The sequence below is a fragment of the Bemisia tabaci genome, chromosome 7 (assembly GCF_918797505.1).
Source record: "Bemisia tabaci chromosome 7, PGI_BMITA_v3".
Lineage (NCBI taxonomy): Eukaryota > Metazoa > Arthropoda > Insecta > Hemiptera > Aleyrodidae > Bemisia > Bemisia tabaci.
In genome coordinates this window covers 11,478,504-11,503,572 of record NC_092799.1, presented here as the reverse complement: position 1 = coordinate 11,503,572, position 25,069 = coordinate 11,478,504, and the positions used below count along the sequence as shown (strand labels likewise).

Here is a 25,069-nt window from a genome sequence, read left to right as displayed (position 1 = left end):
AAGCGAAAACTACACGTAAACTTACTTGGAAATCACTCTCATATCATGAACGGGCCATAAAACGCCATAACTAACCGAATACTTTCATCGTATCATAACTTGGGATAATAACAACCTCCTCCCCCTCCCCGGTATAATCACTGATAGACATGTGATGGTGAGAGGGGGGGACCGCCTAAATCACCTTTGCACGCGGCATAACTTACCCGCCGGCCGGATCAACTAAAGCGGCGGGGTAAGCGGTGCGGTTAGGCGACTTAAATGAGACAAATCACCGTTATCAAAGCGTTTACTGTCCGCTTAAACGGCTGAAATTACCGTCGTAAGCGCTGAAATTGCGAACTTGGACGCCGAGAACACTCCTTCGGGCGCGTAACTGTCACTATATTTACTTCCATGTCGGCGAAGTTTCGAAAACACTAAATTTCGAATTATTAAAATTATTGTCCGGCGGCGTTGCCACGTCTCGCTCGATGTTAGTGTACATCTTGCGTTGAAGTTGTGTTACAGCCGATATTTCTCCGCAGAATTTTGGTATCCGACTCCTTTTTGTGCAATTTTTGCAATTTCGAGAATCACGTGCTTAAATTTTCCAAATTAGAAGGAGCCTCTTGGCAGTAAGAAAATTCGGGGTATCAGTTTGATGCCTAAACGTTGGATTTTAACAGTGAATTTGTCACAGAATATATAGAGTACCTATATTAAGAGAGTATGGCCACTGGAGTTACCACCTCTGATTGGCTCAGCCATCTTAGGCTAAATGGAGCCCTTAGGACCCCAAAATGGCGGACGCCATAAGTTAATGTAATGCAAAATGACTCAAAATGTAGTTGTCTTTGCTTATCGTAACGAGAAATTTACCCAAATGCACTATTGCGACCTCGTTAAGTATTTTTAAGGCTAATCGTGTGCAATTTTCGAGAAAAATTATCTTAGATGTAGTAAGGTTGGCAGCGAGTGCGGTTGGTGATAACCGTCAAAAGTTGGCAATGACCCCCCTCCCATCCACAAAAACCAAAACAAAGCACCGCCATTTTTGGGTCCTAAGCCTCTCCATGGGACCCAGTGGCCATACTCTCTTAATATAGGTACTCTAAGAATATATAAGCTAGTTTCACGTAATCAATTGTTTCCTTGTTGCAAAAAAACTTGCTTATTTAAGACATAAATGCGCATGCATGAATCCAGCATCACGTATAAAACAAATTGCCAGAGGAAACTCCAGTGTCCCAACTAACACCCTCGTCAAAGTATGAAGAACACGATATCTCACGATATGTTTTATCATACTGTCGCCCAGGCCCCGGAAAAACGCCCTATGAGCCTTCAGGCGTTGCCAAATTTCCTTTGATAAAACACAAATTTCCTGGTAAACTCGTGAATATTTACCTTCCAATTTTTCAGATAATGATTTTTGCAATTTTACCTTAAGTTCCTGAACATTTCAAGGACAAATATTTTTAACCTTTCTCAAAAAGAAACATTTTATCGAGGGAAATTTGGCAACTCTCGAATGTTCGTACGGCGTTTTTCCTTAGCACAGCATAATGATTCTGATCGATCACAAAGCTCGGAAACCGGTCACAACAGAGTGAGGTTGGTTTAAGTTAGGTCACGCAACTAAACTAACCTAACGGCAAAGCAAGAAGTATCACTCGAATTGAAGGTGCCTTAATTTTTACCGCGTTAAGTGATTCATGTGAATCAAATCCATTCCCTTCAAAGCTGACGGATATGAGTATGTGAAAAAACAGAAACGATACAAAAGCACACGATCTATTTATTTTACTTCTATATCATTTGATGAAATGGACGGAGTTAAACAGAAAGGAACCAAGCCACATCGGGATCGAACCGAGAAAAAGAGGTTTAAAGTTTAGCTCCTGCATAAGACTCAATGTAAAAGATAAACTTCAAGTTCAATTTCTGCAAAATTTGCTCCGACAAAAACTTTGAATTTTTGGCGATGGATAGTAGAGCAGTGGTTGAGTTCAAAACTACTCATAACTCTGTTTTTTTCCAAAATGTGGGTTGGTTCCTTTCTGCTTAACTCAGTCCAAATATAAGTTTTCAGAAAAATCTGTGAATATTCTCCCTTTAATTTGTAAGGGAACTTGTTGAACGTCGCGTCGCATAGTGCTTGTGAAACTCTGGCCAAAAGGTGACGATATTCTCTCGGTCTCTCTGCATTATAATTTATATTTATTTCTTTAGAAATTAATTTTACTGCATCTGCGATAGGTTATGAGTAATTCCTATAATTAGAATTTTATTTGGGCCTTTACGTGACTGGGAATAACCAATTATTTTTCGCTCTTATAGTGTAAAAAAGCGGCTGAAAGAATAATAACCATAATTAATAAAAATAAAAATTAATTAAGGTAGAAATTACTAAATGTACAAATAATAAACCCCTCACTTAAGTTCTAAGCTTAAAGCATTGTACATGCTAATATAGTTGTATCATTTTATAAAAAAATGTACCTCTCTAGATCCTTTCGTACCATGGTGCAGAATTATATAATCAAAGTTATGAACTGACCTGGCTCACGCCAGTCTGAACTCAGATCATGTAAGAATTACTTGGGCGAACAGACCAATTCTTATGAACTTTTCTTTATAAGCTATTCCAGGGTATCTACTAAAAGAGGCTGGCCAAAAATCAGCACTTTTACAGTAACTTTTCAGCACATTCCCAATATATTCGGTACCTCCTCAACAGAAAAATTCAGTACTTTTTCAGTGCCTCCATTTGACGAAATCCGAAAAATTTCAAAAATTTTAATTTCTCGCCCAAATTACGACAAAAATTAGACAAATTCCGGACCTTCTTGCGGAATTTCCGCACTTTTTCAGTATTTTTGGACCGCCCTTAAAAAATCAGCACTATTTTCGGACTTTCCGGAAATTCCGGACTTGTAGACACCCTGGTTATTCTTAATCCGACATCGACATCGTAATTAATCTAGTCAGAATCAGAATCACACTCGATCAGAACAGCTTTCTAACACTGGAACAAAAACACTTTGGATCTAGAGTCCAGACTCTTAAAAACATCGACAAGAAAAAATGCTCTTGATTCAATCAGATTTAAGCTTAAATCAAGAACCAAGCCTATTAATTTGAGCGGATTTCCTTTTGATTTAAGCTTAAATCTGATTGAATCAAAAGTATTCCTTCTTGTCAATGTTTTCAAGAGTCTGGACTCTAGATCCAATGTGTTTTTTTTTTTTTTTTTTTTTTTTTTTTTTTTTTTTTTTTTTTTTTTTCCCCAGTGCATCAGAAACATTCACAATACACGGTCTCGTCAAGGTGCGTCGTTGACCTCGCAGTGTTGGATCGTGAATTCTCTTGTTGTGCTGTTTGACTACACGGAAAAAAAAGTTCTGCCATTTTAATCGTCGCGACTGCTAAAGGAACAGCCCTTGGCTGTTAAAAAACGGCACAGCATCCTGGCTTTTAAAATAACATTACCTTTGTCTGTTATTATAACAGGCGCTTTGCTGTCACATTGACAGTAAATGAGTGTAACAACGACAGCAAAATCTGCTCAACCTACATCAAATAGTATGTTACACTGGCAGCGCAGCTGCTGGCGTAAACGCCGGTTCCCCATCAGATTGACGTTCACGCTGCCCTCGATTTAACAGCGGCCGCTGCTGTCGAAAAAGCAGCGTCGCTGCTCTCATGACAGCCAGTTCGTTCTTGAATTTAAATCCACACTGCTGTCGATGTAGCAGCGCTGCTGTTCATGTAAAAGCAAAATCGCTCTTGGATTCTCATTCACACTGCTGTTAATGTAGCAGATACAATGCCACGCAACTGTAAAAAAATCATGGTCATACTTACATGCTTATGTAAATAGCTGATAACTGCTTAACTGGTTTCAAGTAAATGATACAAAAACCGTAGATAATATTTCGGTCAAAGTAACATTTACAGACTAAATCAGTTTCACAATGAGTTAATTTCATAAAAAATTTGAACAGTTTAAATGCACAAAAACACTTCACAAAGTATTTATCTTTGCAGTTCTCGGTGGGGCAGAATTGATCATGGCCTAGGGGTCGTCAACAAATTATGTGAGGCACGTTTTAAACCCTTCCTCTCCATCCGTTATTTTCTTTTTTTCAAATAACCCAACTTATCACTCGCATCCTGGTCAGATACCGCACATACACTGTATTACACATTGAAACACTTACGTCATTAAGACAATGTCACGTTGGCATCATCAATAAAAACAACGTAAGAACCAAACAGCAGATCGTGCTTGTGAGTTAAAAACACCAAAAATGTATTATAAAGGGTTTCAAAAGATTCTACCAAGATTAAGATTTGCTAAATTATCACTTCATTTCATTTCAAAACAGCCGAAATTTCTTTGAACAAAAGAAAAGGAAAAAATCACACAATGGAGTTGGGTCGGAAAGTATAGAGGACAGGGCTGATGGTATAATCTACAGGAAACGAAATCAAAAGAGCGCCTGCATATAAACATGGAAGGCACGCTAAAAATAATAATGGGATGCACTGGACGCAAACCTAATTGAGTTGAGAGTGAGTGTAATGTCAATGGTGAAGTTGAAACCAAAAAACACAAATATACGGCAGCAGAAATTCCGAGTTGAACGGATTCATGATGATGCCTCAAAAAATGGCGTCTGCCCGCAACTGATAACAGTGTGCCCAAATTTGCTCATATCGTAAGAGTTACTTTCCTATGGAGCTACTAATTTTGCAGATCGCGCACTGAGTATCAAAACTAATCACTTTCTTCGCCAAAATTCACTCGCAAACACAATTTGAGCACGATTTCGAAACGCAAGCGCAAGACTTCTGTGACTCAAAACCACTGACTGTTGAGCAAACGCAATCCCTTTAAACAGTGACATGGCCGCCTCAACGGACAGACTGGAATGCGCGAACAATGTCGAAGGAAGAAACAGCCGAACGCCAGGCCCGGGCGGTTGGAGTTCTGAGAATTTCCCTGACCGGGCCCTTTGTTAGGTCGGCGCGCAACCCTCGAGAAGGAGGGTGGACAGTGGCGGGTAGGGTAGGAGAGGTTTTCTGCGTCACCGCTCGCAGCGGGGCGATCGACAACTGTATACAACTGCGCATGCGCGCTGCGCCGACCGCGCGGGACTGGCTGGGATGGGATGCTCCGTGCAACGGTCAGCATTTTACCGTCAACTCGCTGTTAAATGAGAGGCTGTTATTTCGACACCCTCGCTGTTGCTTTAGCAGATTATTTCTGCGAATTTAACGGCCTTCAAAACATTAGACCAACACCTAGCACGAGTGTAAATTTAAAATCCAAACGAATGTCAAAATGACGTGTGTACTGTAAAATCAAAAGTCAATGACAGTCATTCCAAGAGCTTCAGGAACCGTTGATTTAATGAACCGCACTGACGTTAACTCAGCAGTCGTGTGATGATGGAATAACATACAGAATGTTATTTCAAAAGCATCAATAAGATGTTGAGCTGACAGATTTGTACACTTTTGTTTCAACATACTTAAAATGTTCAATTAACAGTCACGACAACTAAAAGAACAGAAAAACGTCAAACAAATTTAACATTCAATGCGACTGTTAAAATGACAGGTCTTTTTTTTCCGTGTATTTTGAAATCTCTGTAAATGAAAACTAAAGGGGTTGATATGTGCGAGTTAATGACGCGCCTTATCAACACATTGTGTTGGAGTTCACTGCTTGTTTTTTTTTTTTTTTTTTTTTTTTTTTTTTTTTCCAGTGAATCAGAATCAGTCTCTCCTTGTCGGAAGCCGTGGAGTTTATATTCCTAGTTTGGCGGCATCGGCCGGGTGATTCGCGGCGTCTCGTGATGAGGGGAAATAAATCGCCGGGAGCCTCCGCGGCCGCGGACGGGCGAATTGCGTCGAGCCGGTAACTTTGAAGTTAGGTCTGTAATGGGTTTGACATGAGTCCCCGTGTAAAGCGCTGCGTCCCACGAATCGAAGGCGCTTCGCAACGGATTCGACGGGTTTTACGATCAATCATTGCGGGCCCCGAATATTTATTGCTCCCTTTTATTATCCGTTACTGCTTCCGTGGCGGGAGCCACTGAGCACCGGAGAGAACGTCACTTATCTCGTAAACATAGCTCCGTTTTTGAATAAGCCCTGGAAAGTCCGTTAATTGGGTAAATTTGAACGTAATTTCACTGAAATAAACTATAGTCCGTTGAACAATTAGATGGAAAGAAAAAATACTTTGTGAATAGTATGAATCTTCAGGCTTTGCCGAATTTCCTTTGATATTAAGCACAAATTTCCTTGTAAACTCATGAATATTTTCCTTACAATGTTTCAGATAATTTTGTTCGCAATTTCACCCGAAGTTCCTGAAAATTTCTAGGAAAAATGTTCATAACGTTCCGCAAAAATAAACATTTTTATATAAAATATACAAAAAAACATAGCTCCGTTTTTGAATATGCCCTAGAAAGTATCAAGTCCGTTAATGGGGTTAATTTAAACGTAATTTCACTCAAATAAACTATACTCCGTTGAATAATTAGATGGAAAGAAAAAACACTATGTGCATAGTATGAACCTTCAGGTTTTGCTGAATTTCCGGTGATAAAACACAAATTTTCTGGTAAACTCATGAATATTTTCCTTCCAATGTTTCAGATAATTTTGTTCGCAATTTCACCCGAAGTTCCTGAAAATTTCTAGGAAAAATGTTCATAACGTTCCGCAAAAATAAACATTTTTATATAACATATACAAATAAACATATTCAATACATAGCTCCGTTTTTGAATAACCCCTGGAAAGTACCAAGTCCGTTAATGGGGTTAATTTGAACATAATTTCACTGAAATAAACTATGCTTCGTTGAATAATTAGATGGAAAGAAAAAACACTTTGTGCATAGGATTCCCGAGCTTTGTACTGCCGTGCTAAGGAAAAAACGCCGTATGAACCTTCAGGCGTTGCCAAACTGTACGTGTGTACATGTGTTTAATCAACACGGAGAGAAAAAATTCGTGCGTAGGACCCGAAGTTTAGGTCATATGGATCTCTGAAGTTTTCGGATTGAGCATCTGAACACTTTAGGTCTAGATGTCGAGGCTCGGATCACACATCTGAAACTTCAGTTCTTACATCTGAAGTACTTCAGTTGTGAGAACCGAAGTTTTACGGGTGTGAGAACCGAAGTTTTACGGATGTGAAAACCGAAGTACTTCAGATGTAAGAAATGAAGTTTCAGATGTGTGATCCAAACCTCAGCAGCTGGACCTAAAGTGTTCAGATGCTCAATCCAAAAACTTCAGAGATTCATATGACCTAAACTTCGGGTCCCACGCACGAATTTTTTTTCTCCGTGAGCCAAACTCAAATATTCATCGGTAGAGCCCACACGCTTTGCCTACAATGGGGGAGGGCATGCAGCGTTGTGAAGTAGTAATATTTATTTAGAAGATTTGCACAAAAGCGTGCGGAAATGTCTTCCTGCCTTATTTAGGGCATTTTTGAAAAATTAACTTTGTTTCATACAAAACAACCGTAAGGAGTATTATCCCACCTGAGAGCATGATCTAATGCCTATAATAAAACATCTTCCCAGGCGATTCCTCAAGCATGAATAATAGAACCATTCAATCCTCAGAACAAATCCACTCCTCTTCGAAAGGTAAACCCAGCTCGCGCAAATAAAACTGAAAACCGCCCAATTGAGGTTGACAACGTAAGTCACTATCAATTAGACCCCGCTTTCTTCGAAACGTCTGATCGCAATAAAATTTTCAAGTCGCGAAGATAGCGCTCGCTCGCTCATTCAAATCCTAACAATGAGCACTCGTCGCGAAATCGTCACCCCCTCGACAAAAGAACGCACCCCCACGCTCATTTGACCCCCGTTCACCGTATTGTTAAGTGAAGAACGGGGCTCATGAGAACGTGCGCTTACGCGCTTTTGTAACGGCGACGAGAGGTTGAAAGCGCTGACAGGCGCGGGCCCGGGCCCGAAACCGCTGTTTCAGCTAATGCATCGGGGCTGAATTAAACATTAGCGCGGTAACCCCCCGACAATGGGGCGATGCGGCGGTAAATTTTATTTTGTTTGCTCTCGCATTTCCTCATTACGGGCGACTCATAAACAATTTACCCGGGGCCTATCGCACCGGCGCGGGATTATTCCCCGCTAACAATACGACGGAGTGCTCGCTGCGAGTGTGTGTGTGGGGGAGCTCAAGTGCGTGGAGCAATTAAAACACGAAATAAGACAACGCAAACAATGAGGGGGAGGGGGCGGGGCGTGAATGATCTCTTCAGATGGAGGGTGCTCAGGCTCCCGCTTGGGCGGGATGCCAGGTCTCGTACGGTTTGATCAACTAATTGAACTCCGACCGGGGGAAGTCGAATACATTTTGAAATTACGAATTATTATTTGGACCGCGTTAAGCAGAAAGGAACCAACCCACATCAGCTATTGCCGAATTTAATTGGGCAATTTAATTTTCTATGTGAGAACGTTTGTGCGGATTCCTTTGAAAATTTTAAGGAATTTGCTTTGCGCCATGGAGAAAATTCACTGAAATTTGCACAATAATCCGCACAACCCTTTTCATGTATAAAATTAAATTGCCCAATTGAATTTGACAGTAGCTGATGTGGCTTGGTTCCTTTCTGTTAAGCGCGGTCCATTTCTGGCTCGTCCGTTAAGCACCTATCTGAATGGAGAACCTACTGGCACACACGTTTATAAAATCCTCACCTTCCGGCTGAAGTATTATAAAAGCTATTCTGCTGTGCTAAGGAAAAACGTCGTATGAACCTGCAGGCGCTGCGAAATTTCCTTTGATAAAACACGAATTTGCTGGTAAACTTATGAATATTTTCTTCCCAATTTTTCAGATCCTTTTGCTCTCAATTTCACCAGAAGTTCCTGAAAATTTCAAGGACAAATATTCATAACGCTCCTCAAAAATGACCATTTTATCGGAGGAAATTTGGCGACTATCAAATGTTTCGCCGTCATTTTATTTTTTTACAACAATTCCTCTGTAAAAAATAGAATAGGTACATTTTCTCACCTTTCAATATGTTTTCAACAATTCCCCACAGTAATTAAAATTATGAAAAATATCACGGATTTAGCTCATTTAATACTCTCAAATGGAACAATAAAACTTTTTCGTGCTAATCCTCCATTTTTCCCATCGAGAAATCACAAACGATGGCCACGCTTTTAAATTATTCGCCATCGGCGTTATCACTATCCACCCTGAAGCCAAATTGACGGCTAGTCTGAGATATTCCTTCGGGCCACTCGAAAAATTTAATTGCGCTCGCTCGCTCGGCCACTGGCACTGCGTTTCGCCGGGCAGTTAATTATTTCCGGTGGTTGATAAAACTCACCGCCTAGCGCCCACGGGACACCGTTCCACTTCCCTCTCACTCCCTCCCGAGGGTACAGGATGACCGTCGGTCCTTTTTTAATCCGCGCTTATCGCGAGGGAGGTGGAAGAGATGGAGTCTGGATAGGCCGAGTTTAACCGTGCGTGAATTGCACAGCCAATGATGCTGAATACCCCGAGTTTGGTTAACAGTGGTCGCTTGGTGTGGATTTAGGGGGAAAATGGAGAGGAAGTTTGAGTGATTGTTCCCGAATTTGTTTCGATGCTCGGAGACATTTTTTTGTCCGGAATATCCGCACCCCGAAAAGCTTGAAAGCTCAAGTCAAATTCGTTGGTCTAGGGTGTCAAAATTCAATAAGGTTGTCGATAACTCGGATCTTGTGGTGCGTATATTGCCGAGGTATTGGCGTCCGTGTAAGATGCAGTAATTTCAACCGTAGATCACGAGGTGAAGTTGGGAAGGGAACAACATGATCCAAACATAATTTCTTAAAAGGAATAATTAAGTAACACCAGCCAGTATAGAACTTCATTCGACGAATTATATTTTTACGAGAGAATAATTGTACTGAGTCTTATGGAAATGTTATTGAATTTATTTTACACCACAGGTGAAATCCCTTGTCACTTGGTTCTCTTTTCAAGGAGCACCTCACATTTTGCCATTAAGCCTCAAGAGATCATCTTAAATAGCTCGAAATAGTGACGGTAGGATAAACGCCTTCATTTTAAAATGATACCACCTAACGTTACACTCATGCTCGAATAGTTGCTTCCAAGATCTTCAATTTTGACGTCGTAGACCTACAATGAGACGCATCATGTTTTGCGTCATTGACGAGGGTATTTCCATATTTTAAAATAAATTCTACAAAAACAAGTGCCCCCAATTCCGTTGTTTCGAATTTCCAATGCAGAATTGTCAATAAATAAATTGGTTACAAAAACCATTTTTTAAAGGTTTTCGACATATTATTCTCAGAACTTTTAAGTGTTAAAAAATACCCTAAAAAATAACCTAAATTTAAAAAAATATGAGTGGGTAAGTGAATTTGGGTAAAAATCAACCTAGAATAATTTGTTTACGCAATTTTATTCAGTTCCCGCGCTACATTTGAATTTCAAACTTGTCCCGATTTCGCTGCCAATCCTCTAGCCAATAGTAGAGGTGGTTGAAAAGTAGCTTCATTTTTTGCTTTTAGCGCTCCGTCTTTATGTCTTTGGCTCTGTACCGTATACACACCGACATGGATCCTGGCTCGGCGCTTGAACTTTGCCATTTCCCGCCCACTGTGGCGGAGGAATCCGGCCGGAAAAAGCGCCGGCTAATCCGCGTCCGGAATTTATCATCTTCGCCGGGAAAAAGCAAAAGCGCTTTGTTTGCACTCGACTCGCGTTTAGGCCGGGCACCGGGGATTTTTAGCAGCGGCGGTGGCGGCGATAGCGGGCATTTCTAATGGCATTCATTACCCTGGCGGCCGCCTTATTAATCTCGCGCATCAAAGGGAGTTAAATGAATTACGGAAACGCGCACTCAATCACGGGCCGCCCGCATAAAACAGCAATATTCCGGAACCTGAATGGATTTGGCCATGCATCATCGCACCGTCCTTCGGTTTCCCCGTGTTTTATTGCCGCGCTAAGCAGGAACCGCGCAACTGCAATGCTAGTTCAATTGAAAATTGCGAATTATGCCGAATCGCACCGTGATGCGGTCAATCGGGAGCGAGTTTTGAAAGACGAAAATGCACGCGAACCCCGGACGTTTGAGATTCAATTTTGAAAAGTAAAAGATTAAAATTTTAATAAAGCACTCACCGGGCGCAGTTTTAAATTGAAAGCTTTTCGGAGAGTATTTTCCATTATGTGGTGCGTTCTCCAAAACGCATGCTGCATGCTTTTCACCCTCTTCGGACCACATTGTGCAGGAAAATTGTTTGATTGGATCGGAAAGAATCGTCGTTAAAATAGAAGTTAATTCAGGCAACCGTGATTGTTCTCGAGAAGAGGAACGTTTATGGATGGAGGCAATTTTCAGGATACTGATTTTAGGTAATGAATTGAGGCATAAAATCGTTATTTTTGCAATGAAAAACGACTATTTAGCGATCATTTCTTCACCTTCCTGTCAACGTATCACAATCGCCGATGGAGCACCAATCCCCATACGAACAAGACTAACTTAAAACGGACTAGGATAATCACAGCTGTTCCAAACACAACGCTGACTTCAAATTTTGAATAAATTTGAGATCGTTCACGAAAAGAACGCGCGAGTTTTGTAAGCAATCTGCCGTGCTCAGGAAGAACGCCGTATGAGCCTTCAGACGTTGCCAAGTTTCCTTCGATAAAACCCGAATTTACTGGGAAAATTGTGAACATTTGTTTCCAAAATTTTCAAACTATTTTGTACGCAATTTAATCCGAAATATCTGAAAATTTCAAAGAAAAATGTGCAGGAATGTCGTCAAAAATACATGATTAATTTTAGGAAATTTGGCAACTCTCGAATGTTCATACGGCGTTCTCCCTTAGCACGGCAGCATTGGTCAGGGATGGAGAAAAGGAGGGTCGAAGAAGTGACGTCGGGAGTGCGGAAAATACGTCGCTTTTCTGACGTAACGACACACCTCCATTCCCACGTGAACCCCATTCTACATATAAACTCATGCTTTTTGGGGCTCATACGGAAATCGAACTACGCCCTTTTACCACAGGAGCGGCGAATAGCCGCGAGCGTTGGGCGCGAGCCGGTCTGGAGATGACGCGGGCCGGGCTTTAACGCTTGCCAATACTGCCGTGCTGAAGGAAAACCACCCTATAAACACTCGAAGGTTGCCAAATTTCCTTAGATAAAATGATTACTTTAGATTACAATCATTGATATTTTCTCTTGGAATTTTCGGATAATTTAGATTCGAATGCGAATACAATCCTCTATTGAATTGGAGGATAAATATTCGCAGGTTCCTCCGAAAATTTTTACTTTATCAGAAGAGATTTGGCAACGTCTGAAGGTTGTTACGACGTTTTTTCTTAGCACCGGGTGTCTCTCCCGTCTGCCCGACCCGACCACCTGTTCCCGTGCCGGTGCCCTCCGGCGCTCAGCTTTCGGCGCCCATTGTTCCCCGCCGCACAGTGGCTCGAGTCAATTGGAGAAGTCGGACAAAATTTGGAAACTTTGAACGCTTATGACTCCGTTTATACAAACTTTAGGGTTCCAAAATTGATTTAATTGATTTTCTCGTGAAATACACTGCAAGAAGCACCCCTTAAAGTTTAAAATGTGGTGAAATAAACATAGAAATTTGCAGTTTATTAAGTTGAAAATTGCATGTCCGACCTCTCTAATTGACTCGATCCACAGTGCACCGATGCCACCCTTCCCGCTCTATGTTTCACGCTGCGTTGTCAAATTTTAGCCTGAAAGTCGAGTATTCTGTTCAAGAGTGCGATCTAATTATTGAAATTTATGGACAAAGCTATAGACATAGAGAAAAAACGGAAAATGGACCGATACCTTGGGTTGATAAGAGTGGTTCTTACAGACTAAGGGGAAAACTATGGATCAAATGACAAACAGTTAAATTTTAACTAGCATAAGAAAATGTCTGCGTGGCAAATTTTACCCTATATGTTATCATTCCTTTGAAACTCTGGCTTAGTTCTGAAGTTGCATTACAAGATGAGTGAATTATTCGGCGTCCGAGGTTAAGCCTTCTAGTTTTTGTAAATTTTATGCAGGCACGGCTCCAGTTAGGCTCGAAATTTTTGGGTATCTTTTTCTTGTTGACGGTCACATTAAATAGTATAGCAGACGAATTTCTATTATTTATGGTGGTAAAACTACATAAAGTGCTGTGATTTTTTTTTTTTTTTTTTTTTTTTTTTTTTTTTTTTTTTTTTTTTTTTTTTTTTGGTCAAGAGCTGGAACCCTCTCTAGGTTGGGTTGGCCTTAGTCGCTGGGCAAACAGCCATCGCATATGGTTAGTACATGGTACACATCCATGCTACAGGATTTTCAAATTTTTAGGGATTAACGTTGAAAAAGCAGCTTTTAGCAGTTCTACTCGTCATTTTAGAGAAAATTTGACACCACTACCGGGATTCTAACCCGGGACCTATTCACCTAGAGTCAGAAGCGCTGACCACTGGGCCAACATGGCCGGCAATTAAAACTCATGATTTTCTTTTAGGAATGCCACCAGTTTTTAAACAAAAACATAAAAAATCAGAAAAATTTATTTTAAGGTAGATTTGCTAGAAAAAATGTGAATATGACACTGAGAGGTGTGGTATAATAACAACAAACAAAGTTTGAACTTACCGAACTTGTCTGTGTGGATGAAAGGCAGCTGGATTGTCTTGGCTCACAAATCGGGGAAGTGAACCCTGAAGTAGAGCAAGCCGAAACACCAATAGCACACTCAGCTGAAAACAGAGAAGACAAATACCGTTAGTTTATCTATCTCAATGCGGCATTGAGTTGGTATTACGACGAGAAAAAAAAACTGAAAATGTGGCCCGAATTGCAACGCCCGTTCTGCAACAACCGAACTGGGAATTTTCCCTCGTTTTATTTTATTCAAGTAGAACCTAGGCAATCTTCTGCCTTAAAATCGCAAGAGTATGTTCTTTCAAATCTATAGAAAATTAATTGGCAATTTTTGGATTTTTCATTAAAACCATGAAATTAGGTACGAATTGGACATATTCCTGCTAAACGAAACTATGAGCATAATGACGGGAGCCCTGTTATGCATATATTCTCATGGGTCTCAGGGCTTATGCCTCTATGCACATAGATCCGTTTGGCAGAAATACGTCCAATTAAAACACAGTAAGCCTAACTGCAAGGGGCATTATCCTGTCTCCGTTCACACCCTTTTAAGAACGGAAAACAAAAAAATGGTCTGATTTGACATTTTGAAAGTTCATTTTTTATAATCAAAAAATTTAAAGAATATTACTGTGGTGTAGTTTTTTTTCTCTTTTAGGGGTATTACGAATTATAGCTAAGTTGGGAGCTAGAAATGGAGTTAAACTAGTATCCGGTAAATCCGTAAAAATACGAGAGAAAAGTAGGAGTCATGAAATTCTTTTAGCTTGGTTCTGGTTAAAGCATGCGTCTATTCACGGAAAAAAAGCTGACGGAAAGTATGGATTTGATCGCAGTGAACGGATCGAAACGTAGGAACGTATATCGGTCGACATGAATCGATTGACGAACGCTTCAATCGATCGACAAATCCATTAATCTATCAACGAAGCCGTGAATCTATCGAGAGACTCGACTGAGAAGAACAATTTAAAGAGTTTACTGATAAAAAATAATACATAATTAGTAATTCTGGAATGTTAGAGCAAAGTTGACTTTGCTGTGACTGAATATGCTCGAGTTTAATAAGTCTGATCGATTTCAAAGCTCGGGAACCGATCGCAACAGGGTCACCTTGCGATTAAGTTAGGTCACGCAACTAAACTAACTCTCCGGATACGCTGGAAGTATCACTCAAATTGAAGGCGCTTCAATTCTCACTTCATAAAGCGATCGATGTGAATCAAATCCATGCCCGCCAAATCTAACAGGTGTGCGTACGTGAAAAGGCGGAAACGATACAAAAACACACCAACCTTATATTTTTCCTCTGCCGTATTAAGGCAGAACGGTTCCCGGACTTTTCGGCGCGACCGTTTCGGCGCCGGACTTTTCGGCGCGGGTGTTTCGGCACGGGGGGCTTTCGGCGCAGGGCTTTTCGGCGCACGGAATTTTTGGTCTCCCTAGGACCGATGTGTGTCGAGGGGTGGCACCATGCTCTTCATTCTCTCTTGATGTCTGCTCATCCAACCATTTGGAAGCTCATAAACGCTTTTAAAAAATAAGAGGGCCTCACTCGAGTTAAAATTGAGGGCTTTGTTTCTAAAAAATAAATTCAGACACAGAGGAAAAAATATGTCCTTCTCACGAATCGTCTTGAAGCTATTTGTAAGGAATTTGCAGACACTCCAACCCTTGACTTCTTGCGGGCTATCGTTCATAATTTCACTTTTTAGGTGTTTTGTCTTTGTTTTTAGTGACAGAGGCGGGCTGTCGCTCGTAATTCCATAGGTGTTTCACACACACAGGTGTTTCGTCTTTATTTTTTTTTAGCTTTTTTCACTTTTTAGCTAATTTTAGCAATTTTTAGGAATTTATCAATTTTTTAGTGCCAAGGAATAAATACACTTTTTACACTTCCCATGCCTTCTATTCAATTAAGTCCAGCTAGTGGGCCGAGCTGGTGAAGTTTCATTCCTTCTCCGTCCTCTCCTCCTTCTCTCGTTCCCCCCCTATCTCATCGTTGTTTGGACACTTATCAGGCAAAAAGGGGGTGAAAACTTCCAAGACTTGACTATCTGAAACAATTTATGTAGCAAATTTTTGGAACTTTTTGTCAACCACACCCACAACTTCCACTTTCTTTGTCCTCCTGTCTCCAGAATATTTCGACTGGAAATCGTTCTGGAAAATAAGGTAAGCAGTCCCTTTATGTATTCTTAAAAGTATAGCACGTGCGCCGAAAAATCCTGCGCCGAACAATTCCGCGCCGGACAATCCTGTGCCGAATCACCCGCGCCGAAAAGTCCGGCGCCGAAACGGTCGCGCCGAAAAGTCCGGACACCAGGCAGAACGCCGTATGAGCCTTCATACGTTGCCCTATTTCATTTCCTGATATGAAAATTTTCTGAAAAATCCGTGAAAGTTTCCCTCTAATTTTTAAGAGGATTGTATTCGCCTCCAAATCTAAATTTAACCGCGTTACACGGAAATAAACCAAGCCATATCAGTTATTGCCTCATTTGATTGGGCAATTTATTATTTTCGTGAAAATTGTCTTGCGTAATTTTGTGGAAATTTCAGTGAATTTTCTGCATTATACGAATCAAATTCCTTAAAATTTTCAAAGGAATCCACAAAAACGTTCTCTTGTAAAAAAAATGAAACTGCCCAATTACTTTTGGAAATAGCTGAATAGCGCGGCTTGGTTCCTTTTTGCTTAACGCGGTCCAATTTAGATTTGAATGCGAAACAAGTTCCCTTACAAATTAAAGTAAGAATATTCACAGATTTTTCTGAAAACTTGTATTTTATCAAATGATATAGAAGTAGAATAAAGGGTTGGTGTGCTTCTGTATCGTCTCCGCCTATTCACTTACTCATATCTGTCAGCTTCGAAGGGAATGGATTTGATTAACATGAATCACTTAACGCAGTGAAAATTGAGGCGCCTTCAATTCGAGTAATACTTCTCGCTTTGCCGTTAGGTTAGTTTAGTTGCGTGACCTAACTTAAACCAACCTGACTCTATTGCGACCGGTTTCCGAGCTTTGTGATCGATCAAAATCATTTTGCCGTGCTAAGGAAGAGCGCCGTATGAACATTCGATAGTTGCCAAATTTCCCTCGATAAAATATTTCTTTTTGAGGAAGGTTAAAAATATTTTTCCTTGAAATTTTCAGGAACTTTAGGTAAAATTACAAACATAATCATATGAAAAATTGGAAGGAAGATATTCATAAGTTTACCAGGAAATTTGTGTTTATTCAAAGGTAAATTGACAACGTCCGAAGGTTCATACGGCGTTTTTCCGTAGCACGGCAGCATAAAACTTCGGGCCTATTCAATTACCGCTGAACGTGGTCAAATTATCTGAAAATTTTAGAAGGGAATAATCATAATTCTCCTATGGAATAAATATTTTTAGGAGGGAATTTGGCAATTCTTAAGTTTCAATACAGCATTTTTCCACAACGTGGTGGTTTTGGGTTCTTTTCTGAGAACATAGTACTCGAGGAAGCTGATCCTTCGTCCCCTGAGGACAACCAATTCAATTCTCTTTTCCGCGGATCAAAATTCGCAGTTTATGGCGGCGGTAAATCAGGGAACTGTTCCGCGTTGAAAAATTGGGAATTTTGCGGGCTGCGGTGCTTGAGCGAAGTGTCGCGAGGAAGATGAATGGTGCTCGGCGGGTGTCGGCGCTGGCTTCGGGGAGGGAAACAATTCTCATGGAAATGCCGCTGGAGGTGCCTCGCTGCCCCCGGTGGTAAGACGATGTTCGGAATCTTGGTCGCAAGGCTGTTGCCACCGTGCGATAAAATGTTTTCTCCCGTGGAACACGGGAAAAATGGATTGCTGATTAAAATTGTTAAGAAAGTATCGACGGTGAAAGTCGGCAATCGCATAACTCGGTTTGCGACGTCGCAGACTTCCTGTCATACTTTATTTTTTAAATGGAAAACTACTCAACGGCAATTCTTTAAAACTGTCATGATGTTTCTTCTCAATGCGAAGAAAATTCTGCAAAAACTTCAAGAAATAATATCAATTTGTTCTCCTTTAAAAAAATGACGTAGAGGCGGAGATTTTTAGACACCGCAAACGAGTTATGTGATTGCCGACTTTCACCGTCGGTATGTCCAACATGTTTCAAATGTACATTTTGCAAAAGTGAAAAGCTCATTTCTATAAAACGGGAGTAGGCAAATTGACATTTTTATATTGTAAACTCTACATTGGAACACGCCGGGCACTTTTTTCAACAGCAAAATTGTTAAATCAGCGATATCATTTTTTCAGTGAGAAATGTTCTATGTCTCATAATAAAGAACCCGTTTGAACATATCGACGGTGTAAGTCGGTAATCACATAGCTCGTTTGCTGTGTCTTTTATTTTAATTTCTTTTTTATTTTTAATTCTATTTTAGCACTTGACAATGGTGCCGTAAGGCTAAGGTACCGAAACGTCCTGCCTTTGTATTTTGTATTTTAGCCTTGTTTCCGCATTTTCCTGTGTTTTCAATTGTCAGAATGAATATACTGCCGTGCTAAAGAAAAACGTCGTATGAACATTTAAACATTGCCATATCGCCTCCCAGAAAATTTTTAATTTTGAAGGAAGTTACGCATATTTCTTTTTGAAATTTTCAAATATTTTACATCAAATGACGAACAAAATTTTATGCAGATCGGAAGAAATATATGTATAAATTTTCCAGAAAATTCATGATTTTTCAAAGAGAATTTGGCAACATCTTAAGGCTTATACAGCGTTCTTCCTTAGCATGTCAGTGCAGCTCCTTTTAATCAAATACGTCCGTCCATTAGTCGTGCAAAATTTCATGAAGTCGGCAACCTCGCGCACCACAACAAGAACGAGGCAGGTGATGCAGGACTTATTCCATCCTCCGGATTCGTGAAATCAGAGTCGTGTTGCCTTGCCCCCCCCCCCCCCCCCCGAGAAAAAGTGACGCGTTTAAGCGCGACTGTATGCACGATGAGTAATGCAAACTGCTCCGTTTGTTAACCTCAACGGCCTGCCGCCGAGACTGACAACCTGGCTCCCCGTTCATCCATCACGTGGAGAGAGTCACGTTGTCAAATCGTGCGTGAATACGTCGTACGTAAATAGTCGTGTGTAATTCCGGGGAAAACCTCCTTTCGTTTATGTTGTGAGTACGGTAGGATTGCATTTTGCAGAAAGGAACCAGGAGCATTGCAATGTTGCTAAGATTGTGCAACACGGAAAAAAAGAGGTAGGGGTTAAGTCCTCACTCCTCACTGTTGGATGATATGAACATTCCCAATTAACTGTGATAATACCCCGATTAATTGTGATAGTATCCCGATATATTAGGTTACTAACCCAAATGTTGCGTTACTACCACAAATTGATTTGCGGTGCTACCAACATTAATTGGAAATGTTCATATCATTCAACAAATTTGGGTAGTAGGACAATTTTAAGGCCTAATACATTTTTTTCCGTAATACATTTTTTTAGCCCTAATACATTTTTTCCGAGAACTTTGTCCATTGCAATTTAACTATATCGAAATCCTGAAAAAATATGAAATTTACATCGTAACTTCCGTCTTAAATTTACAATTTTTAGCGAGTGAAATAGAAGCTCTTTTTTAGATAATCAGGTTTTTCTTCCAAGACAAATGAAGTTGCACAATCTTAGCAACATTGCAATGCTGCTGCTTCCTTTTTGCAAAATGTAATCCGGTGGGTTTAAGAGACATATAATATGGAATCATATAGACTAGACATCTTCGAAGGATCATGAGTTTTTCGCGACACGTAAGTTTCCGATTGATGTGTAGAGAAAAATAAGTACGACAGGAAGTTCGTAACATCGAAAATGGAGATACGTGGTTTCGCATTTTGGCCATCAGTATGCCTTAAGATGTGTTGAAATATTAAAATTTTTCCGTTTGCATTTCATCTTTTCCACGGTGGCCAGTTATTGCAACCCCGTGTGAAGAATTATTTTGAGTTCATGTTGGTAAATTTTTCTCGAGGTTCGCGAGACAATTTTCCTTTATTACGCCATGTTACTGGCTCCCTGGATCTCCATCAATCATATGCACAAAATAAATCAAACTATCCTTACTGGGGGAAAAATCTGGCTATCATTGATAAACAAGTATGGAAACGACCCTATGACGATAAAACAGGGGGTTTTGATGGAGATTGGCAACGGTGTAAGAACCTCCCTGTCGCGGCCACGAGCGAACACTTGACTAAATCTTTCCCCTTCCCTCCGTCCGCTTGGACCATTCGCCCTCTTGAGACGCTCCTTGGCGGTGCACGCCACGGAGCTATATGCGCAGCTTTAGAAAATGAGCCCGGAAATAAAGTTGAAGAAGAAGAAGGAAGAGAAGAAGAAGAAGAGGGAGAAGAAGAAGAAGAGGGAGAAGAAGGAGAAGAAGGATGAGGAGAAGAGGGAGGAGAAGAAGAAGAAGAAGATGGAGAAGAATAAGGAGTAGAAGGAGAAGAAGAAGGAGAAGAGGGAGTAGAAGGAGAAGGAGAAGGAGAAGAGGGAGAAGAAGAAGGAGAAGGAGGAGAAGAAGAAGGAGAAGAAGTAGGAGAAGAGGAAGAAGGAGAAGAAGTAGGAGAAGGAGAAGGAGGAGGAGAAGAAGAAGAAGCAGGAGAGGGAGGAGAAGAAGAAGAAGCAGGAGAGGGAGGAGAAGAAGAAGAAGAAGGAGAAGGAGAAGAGAAGAAGAAGACGAAGACGGAAAAGACGTGCGGTTCAACAGATACTATTTTATTCTGACGATGGATTACTAGTTTTCATATTTGTGAAAGTTTTAAAATATAGGGGCTTCAAGGACAAGGTGCTAAAGTGCAATTTTTTTGAAATATTGAGGTATTCATGATTTTAACTAAAACTAGACTTGAACTTTATTCTAAGAAAAATTTCTTGACAGAAGTAGAATTTTTTAGGCATCAAAAAGTGAGTTATTTTTTATAGTCTGTCTTTTAGTCAAAAGGCTCCGTGTAGTTTTGAGACTTTGCACACGTATTTCTCGAAATTACAAAAACTGCCCTCATTTCACTTGTCCTACAAGCCCCTCAATCATGGTGTCCAGAACTCTTAATTTTTGTCATTTTCTGACAATTCTATGATTCCTGAAAGTGTATTTTCCGAGAGAAACTCGGCGTTTACTCAGATTTTGGAGATTCGATGAAAGCTCGTTTTCTTATTCTTCCGGAAGGTTATCCCCGGCCGTAGACACCCATACATTAAAACCTTTTTTTTGAATCACAATAACGTTTTGCCGATTATTTTCACACTCCTGAACCTGTTCCCAAAAACTCTCTTCTCACTCGCAAGACTACACTGCCGTGCTAAAAAAAGAAGCCGTATGAACATTCAAGAGTCACCAAATTTGCCTTGATAAAATATGTATATTGACGACATCCATGCGCATTTTCCCTTCAAGTTTTCAGATATCTTAGATTCATTTGCGTACAAAATGGAGATGTTGCATGTGTGTGAAATTAGCAATTTGACTGTTGATTCTTATGTAAAAGTTCGCGAGAAACACGATGGTGCCACTGGTTTTCTCTGAAATCAACTTCCAAGCTCAAAAAAGCTCTCAAGTTGAGGCCAAAATGGAGGGGATATCCCACGCTATCCTGAGAGTCCACCTTTACATCGAGACAGACTCTCCATGCAAAGATAGGGAGCAAATACATTGACAGGGTTGCCGTGTTTTCAGTTTTGAGTCTCCAAAGAAAGTGGCAGCCCTGTCAATGTATTTGCTCCCTATCTTCGCATAGAGAGTTTGTCTTGATGTAGACGTGGACTCTCAGGATAGCGTGGGATATCCCCTCCATTTTGGCCTCAACTTGAGAGCTTTTTTTGAGCTTGGGAGTTGATTTCAGAGAAAACCAGTGGCACCATCGTGTTTCTCGCAAACTTTAACATAAGAATCAACGGTCAAATCGCAAATTCCTCACCCATGCAATATCTCCATAATCTGAAAATTTTGAAAAAAATATTCGCAAATTTCCGAGTAATTTCGGTTTTTATCGAGGGAAACTTGACAACCTCTGAAGGCTCATAGCGCGTTTTTCCTTAGGACGGCAGTACGGAAATTCTTGTCAGACGTGTAGGCCGCGGTCTTTCTCGCCAAGACCACCCGCAGATTCCTAGCTCGGCGGCCGTAGAAGACACTCGATTCCCGATGAGTCCGCCTCGAGTCCGCAACTATTTCCCGACGGGTCGACAGGAGCGTGGTTAGCGGTGACCCGGCGGTCTGGCGTCGCAGTTGGAGATTTCGCGAAAACTTGAGACCGCCGCGGCCGCTATGAATGGACGAATTAGAAACTTTCGGGAATGCGGATCCGCCGATCCAAGATGCTTTCCGGCGCCCGGCTAAGTTGCCCGGTCCAGGAAGTCCCGGCCGGGACAGCGTGTTTGTCCGCTTCCGGGACTTGCGGCAAACCGCCGTTGGCACCGGCAGATAATTCTGCCCGCAATTCACGTTTCGGGACGTTCCTCGAAATCATATTTCGGTCGGGACAAAAATATTTAGGCAGTATTAGGTAAAGTTTCGCGTGCAATTCATGAATTCATTGTTTCGTAATCTTGTCGATCACTGGAAAAAAAACACATTGATCTAGAGTCCAGACTCTTGAAAACATTGACGAGAAAAAATAATCTTGATTCAATCGGATTTTTGCTTGAATCAAAACGAAATCCGCTTAAATTAGGATGCGTGGTTCTTGATTTAGTCTAGATTCTGATTGAATCAAGAGTACTTTTTCTTGTCGATGTTTTTAAGAGTCTGGACTCTAGATCCAATGTGCTTTTTTTTTCTTCCAGTGAATCGTGTGGGTGTTGATCTAGCACCGGAAGGATGACGAAGAATCATTGTGATCGTTTTTAACCAATATTGGGCCAATCCTGGACCTTGTATTATTTAAACTTCCAAAATGCCTGTGTTTTCCTTGATCAATGGGGGAAAAACCTCTCTACAACTCATTTGTCACATAGAAGTAACGCTTGCACTCTTTCGACGTTGGGATACCTTACGAATTTAAAAGGTTACCTCTGCCTTTGAATCTTGTCCAGCTTCACTGCCACACAAAAAAAGTGGGCTTGATAATGTTCAGGAAGCTAAACTTTCCACTTTAAAAATAAAAAAATTCCAGAATTAACGTCGAATATCCTGTGGTGTTTCCAGTTTTTCCAGGTAGTAAAAATCCTGCGATGTCTGGATCAGAAAAAAAAATGCAATCTTCAAAATCCCCAATCGTGATCGTTTGGCGAAACTTCTTATTCCCGTCTGTAATAATTAATACTGTCATAGAGACTTCGATTGATCTAATGTCGAGGCGGTTCGTGCGAGCTATCCTACATCAGACAATTTTTCCGCACAGTAAGGCGCCTCAGTCCGCCTTCAAATGCGTGGGTACGCAACACAGCATCCTCTACGTTCGAGTAGTTGCTGCTCATGGTTTTTCAAGTTTCATTTCAATTCATATGGTGTTGATGTTCATTGAAAAGAAACACCGTGTGAACTTTTCAACTTCGCCAAATTTCCTTGAACGCAATGTGAGTTTTCAGGAAAATATATGGACTTACTCCTTTTTAATTTTTGCAGACTTTGATTAACCATTCATTCCATCGTGTGTCTCGGAATTTAGAAGAAACATAGTATTACATTTTCTCAATGATTATGTATTCCGCCGAAAATTATTTAACAACCTCTAGAGTTCATGTGGTTTTTTTCCTCAGCGCGACGGACTGAGTGTCACCTTAATAATTTTATGATGTAAATAAAAATTTCATTTGAATTTTGTATACGTTTATGTATTATGTTGTATACGTTTTTGTATGCGCTTCGTGTCCGCTCGGGTCTCCGCAGCGTAAGTCAGCACAGGTCTTACGACCGTTTTATAAACTCGAACTTTGCTCTCTTTAGCCATGTACTTATTCCTCCAAACCATTTCATTTAGGCATCCGGCTACTCTAGTTGCCTTGATTGTCTGACTCCGCACCTCGGTCCCTAAATCCTTCACACTCGTTATTAAAGCGCCCAAGTACTTAAACTGCATTACTTGTTCAACTACGGTACCGTCCACGACTAGCTTACATCGTATTGGATTTTTGCTGATGACCATACTTTTTGTTTTTTAGCCGACACTTTCATGTTGAATACCTCTCAGATTTGTATGGTAGGACGACCTCATAGCCAAAGGCAACCCGGACGACCGCTCAAGAGATGGGCACAGAGCTGCCTTTCATCCCCGGAGAATTAAGTGATCTCTCTCATCGGCATCATATTACTGTTTTAGAGGCTAGACAAACAGGGTCACGGCCCTAGTCAGAAGGCAGAAGAAGAAGAAGAAGGAGGAGTATACGTTACTTTCCTTTGAAGGAAACTTTAACTGTGATGGAAAGAAGTAGGTGCACAGCTCTACTGCTGTACTAAGGAAAAACGACGTACACTGGAAAAAAAAGTTGCTTGAATCTAGAGTCCAGACTCTTGAAAACAATGACAAGAAATAATACTCTTGATTCAATCGGATTTTTGCTTGAATCAAAATGAAATCCACTTAAATTAAGAGGCTTGGTTCTTCATTTAAGCTAAAATCCGATTGAATCAAGAGTACTTTTTCTTGTCAATGTTTTTAAGAGTCTGGACCCAAATCCAAGCTACTTTTTTTCCAGTGTATAATCCTCCGGACGTTGACAAATCTCCTGTGATACGAGAAACATTTTAAGAAAAAAGTTGGTCCACCAAATTTTCCCGAATTTCTTAGATTTTTTTTTTTGGGGGGGGGGAGGGGGGAGGGCGTAGAAAAATCTGAATATCTAAAAAACTTCAAGCGAGGATAATACATAATTTCTCTCAAAAATAAATCTTTTATCAGAAAAAATATTGCAACATCCGAGTATTCATACGGTGTTCTTCCTTACCACGGTAGTGTTATCATTTGTCTAGCGTTAGTGGCCATAAAAATTAGTAATACTGCCTATTTGAATTTATAAACCCTCTTGGAGTCCCATAAGCGCTGCAAATAAAATCTCTGAAAATCCTACACCGTCTTCTACGGGTAATGGATTTGAATGAGTCCTCTCGTGTTACAATCAAGGGATATGAGCGCTGACAGGACAAAATTCGAGAGAATGAACGCATTGACCCTTCAAAGTCTATTTTGCAAAGTTTATTTGTTTTCGAAACAATCGCCAATCGTGAAGTGGACCAAATATAGCCTTTCTGCATCGCATCAATTTTTCACTAATCCCTGCAAAAATACCGGCTGCCCGGAGTGTCCCGTCCAATTTATCAGTTCCCAGGCGACTCTCAAAAGCACACTATCCAACATGCCAGGTTTT

At 40.7% G+C, this 25,069-nt stretch overlaps 1 protein-coding gene across 1 annotated transcript in view; it reads right to left on the bottom strand.

Moving 5' to 3' along the window:
• Positions 1-25,069, bottom strand: part of LOC109035266 (protein O-mannosyl-transferase TMTC4) — a 220,756-nt gene that overhangs the window by 159,667 nt on the left and 36,020 nt on the right. Inside the window, exon 4 of the mRNA XM_019048839.2 lies at positions 13,720-13,823. Coding sequence (XP_018904384.2) covers positions 13,720-13,823 — 104 coding nt within the window. The remainder of the gene's footprint in view (positions 1-13,719; positions 13,824-25,069) is intronic.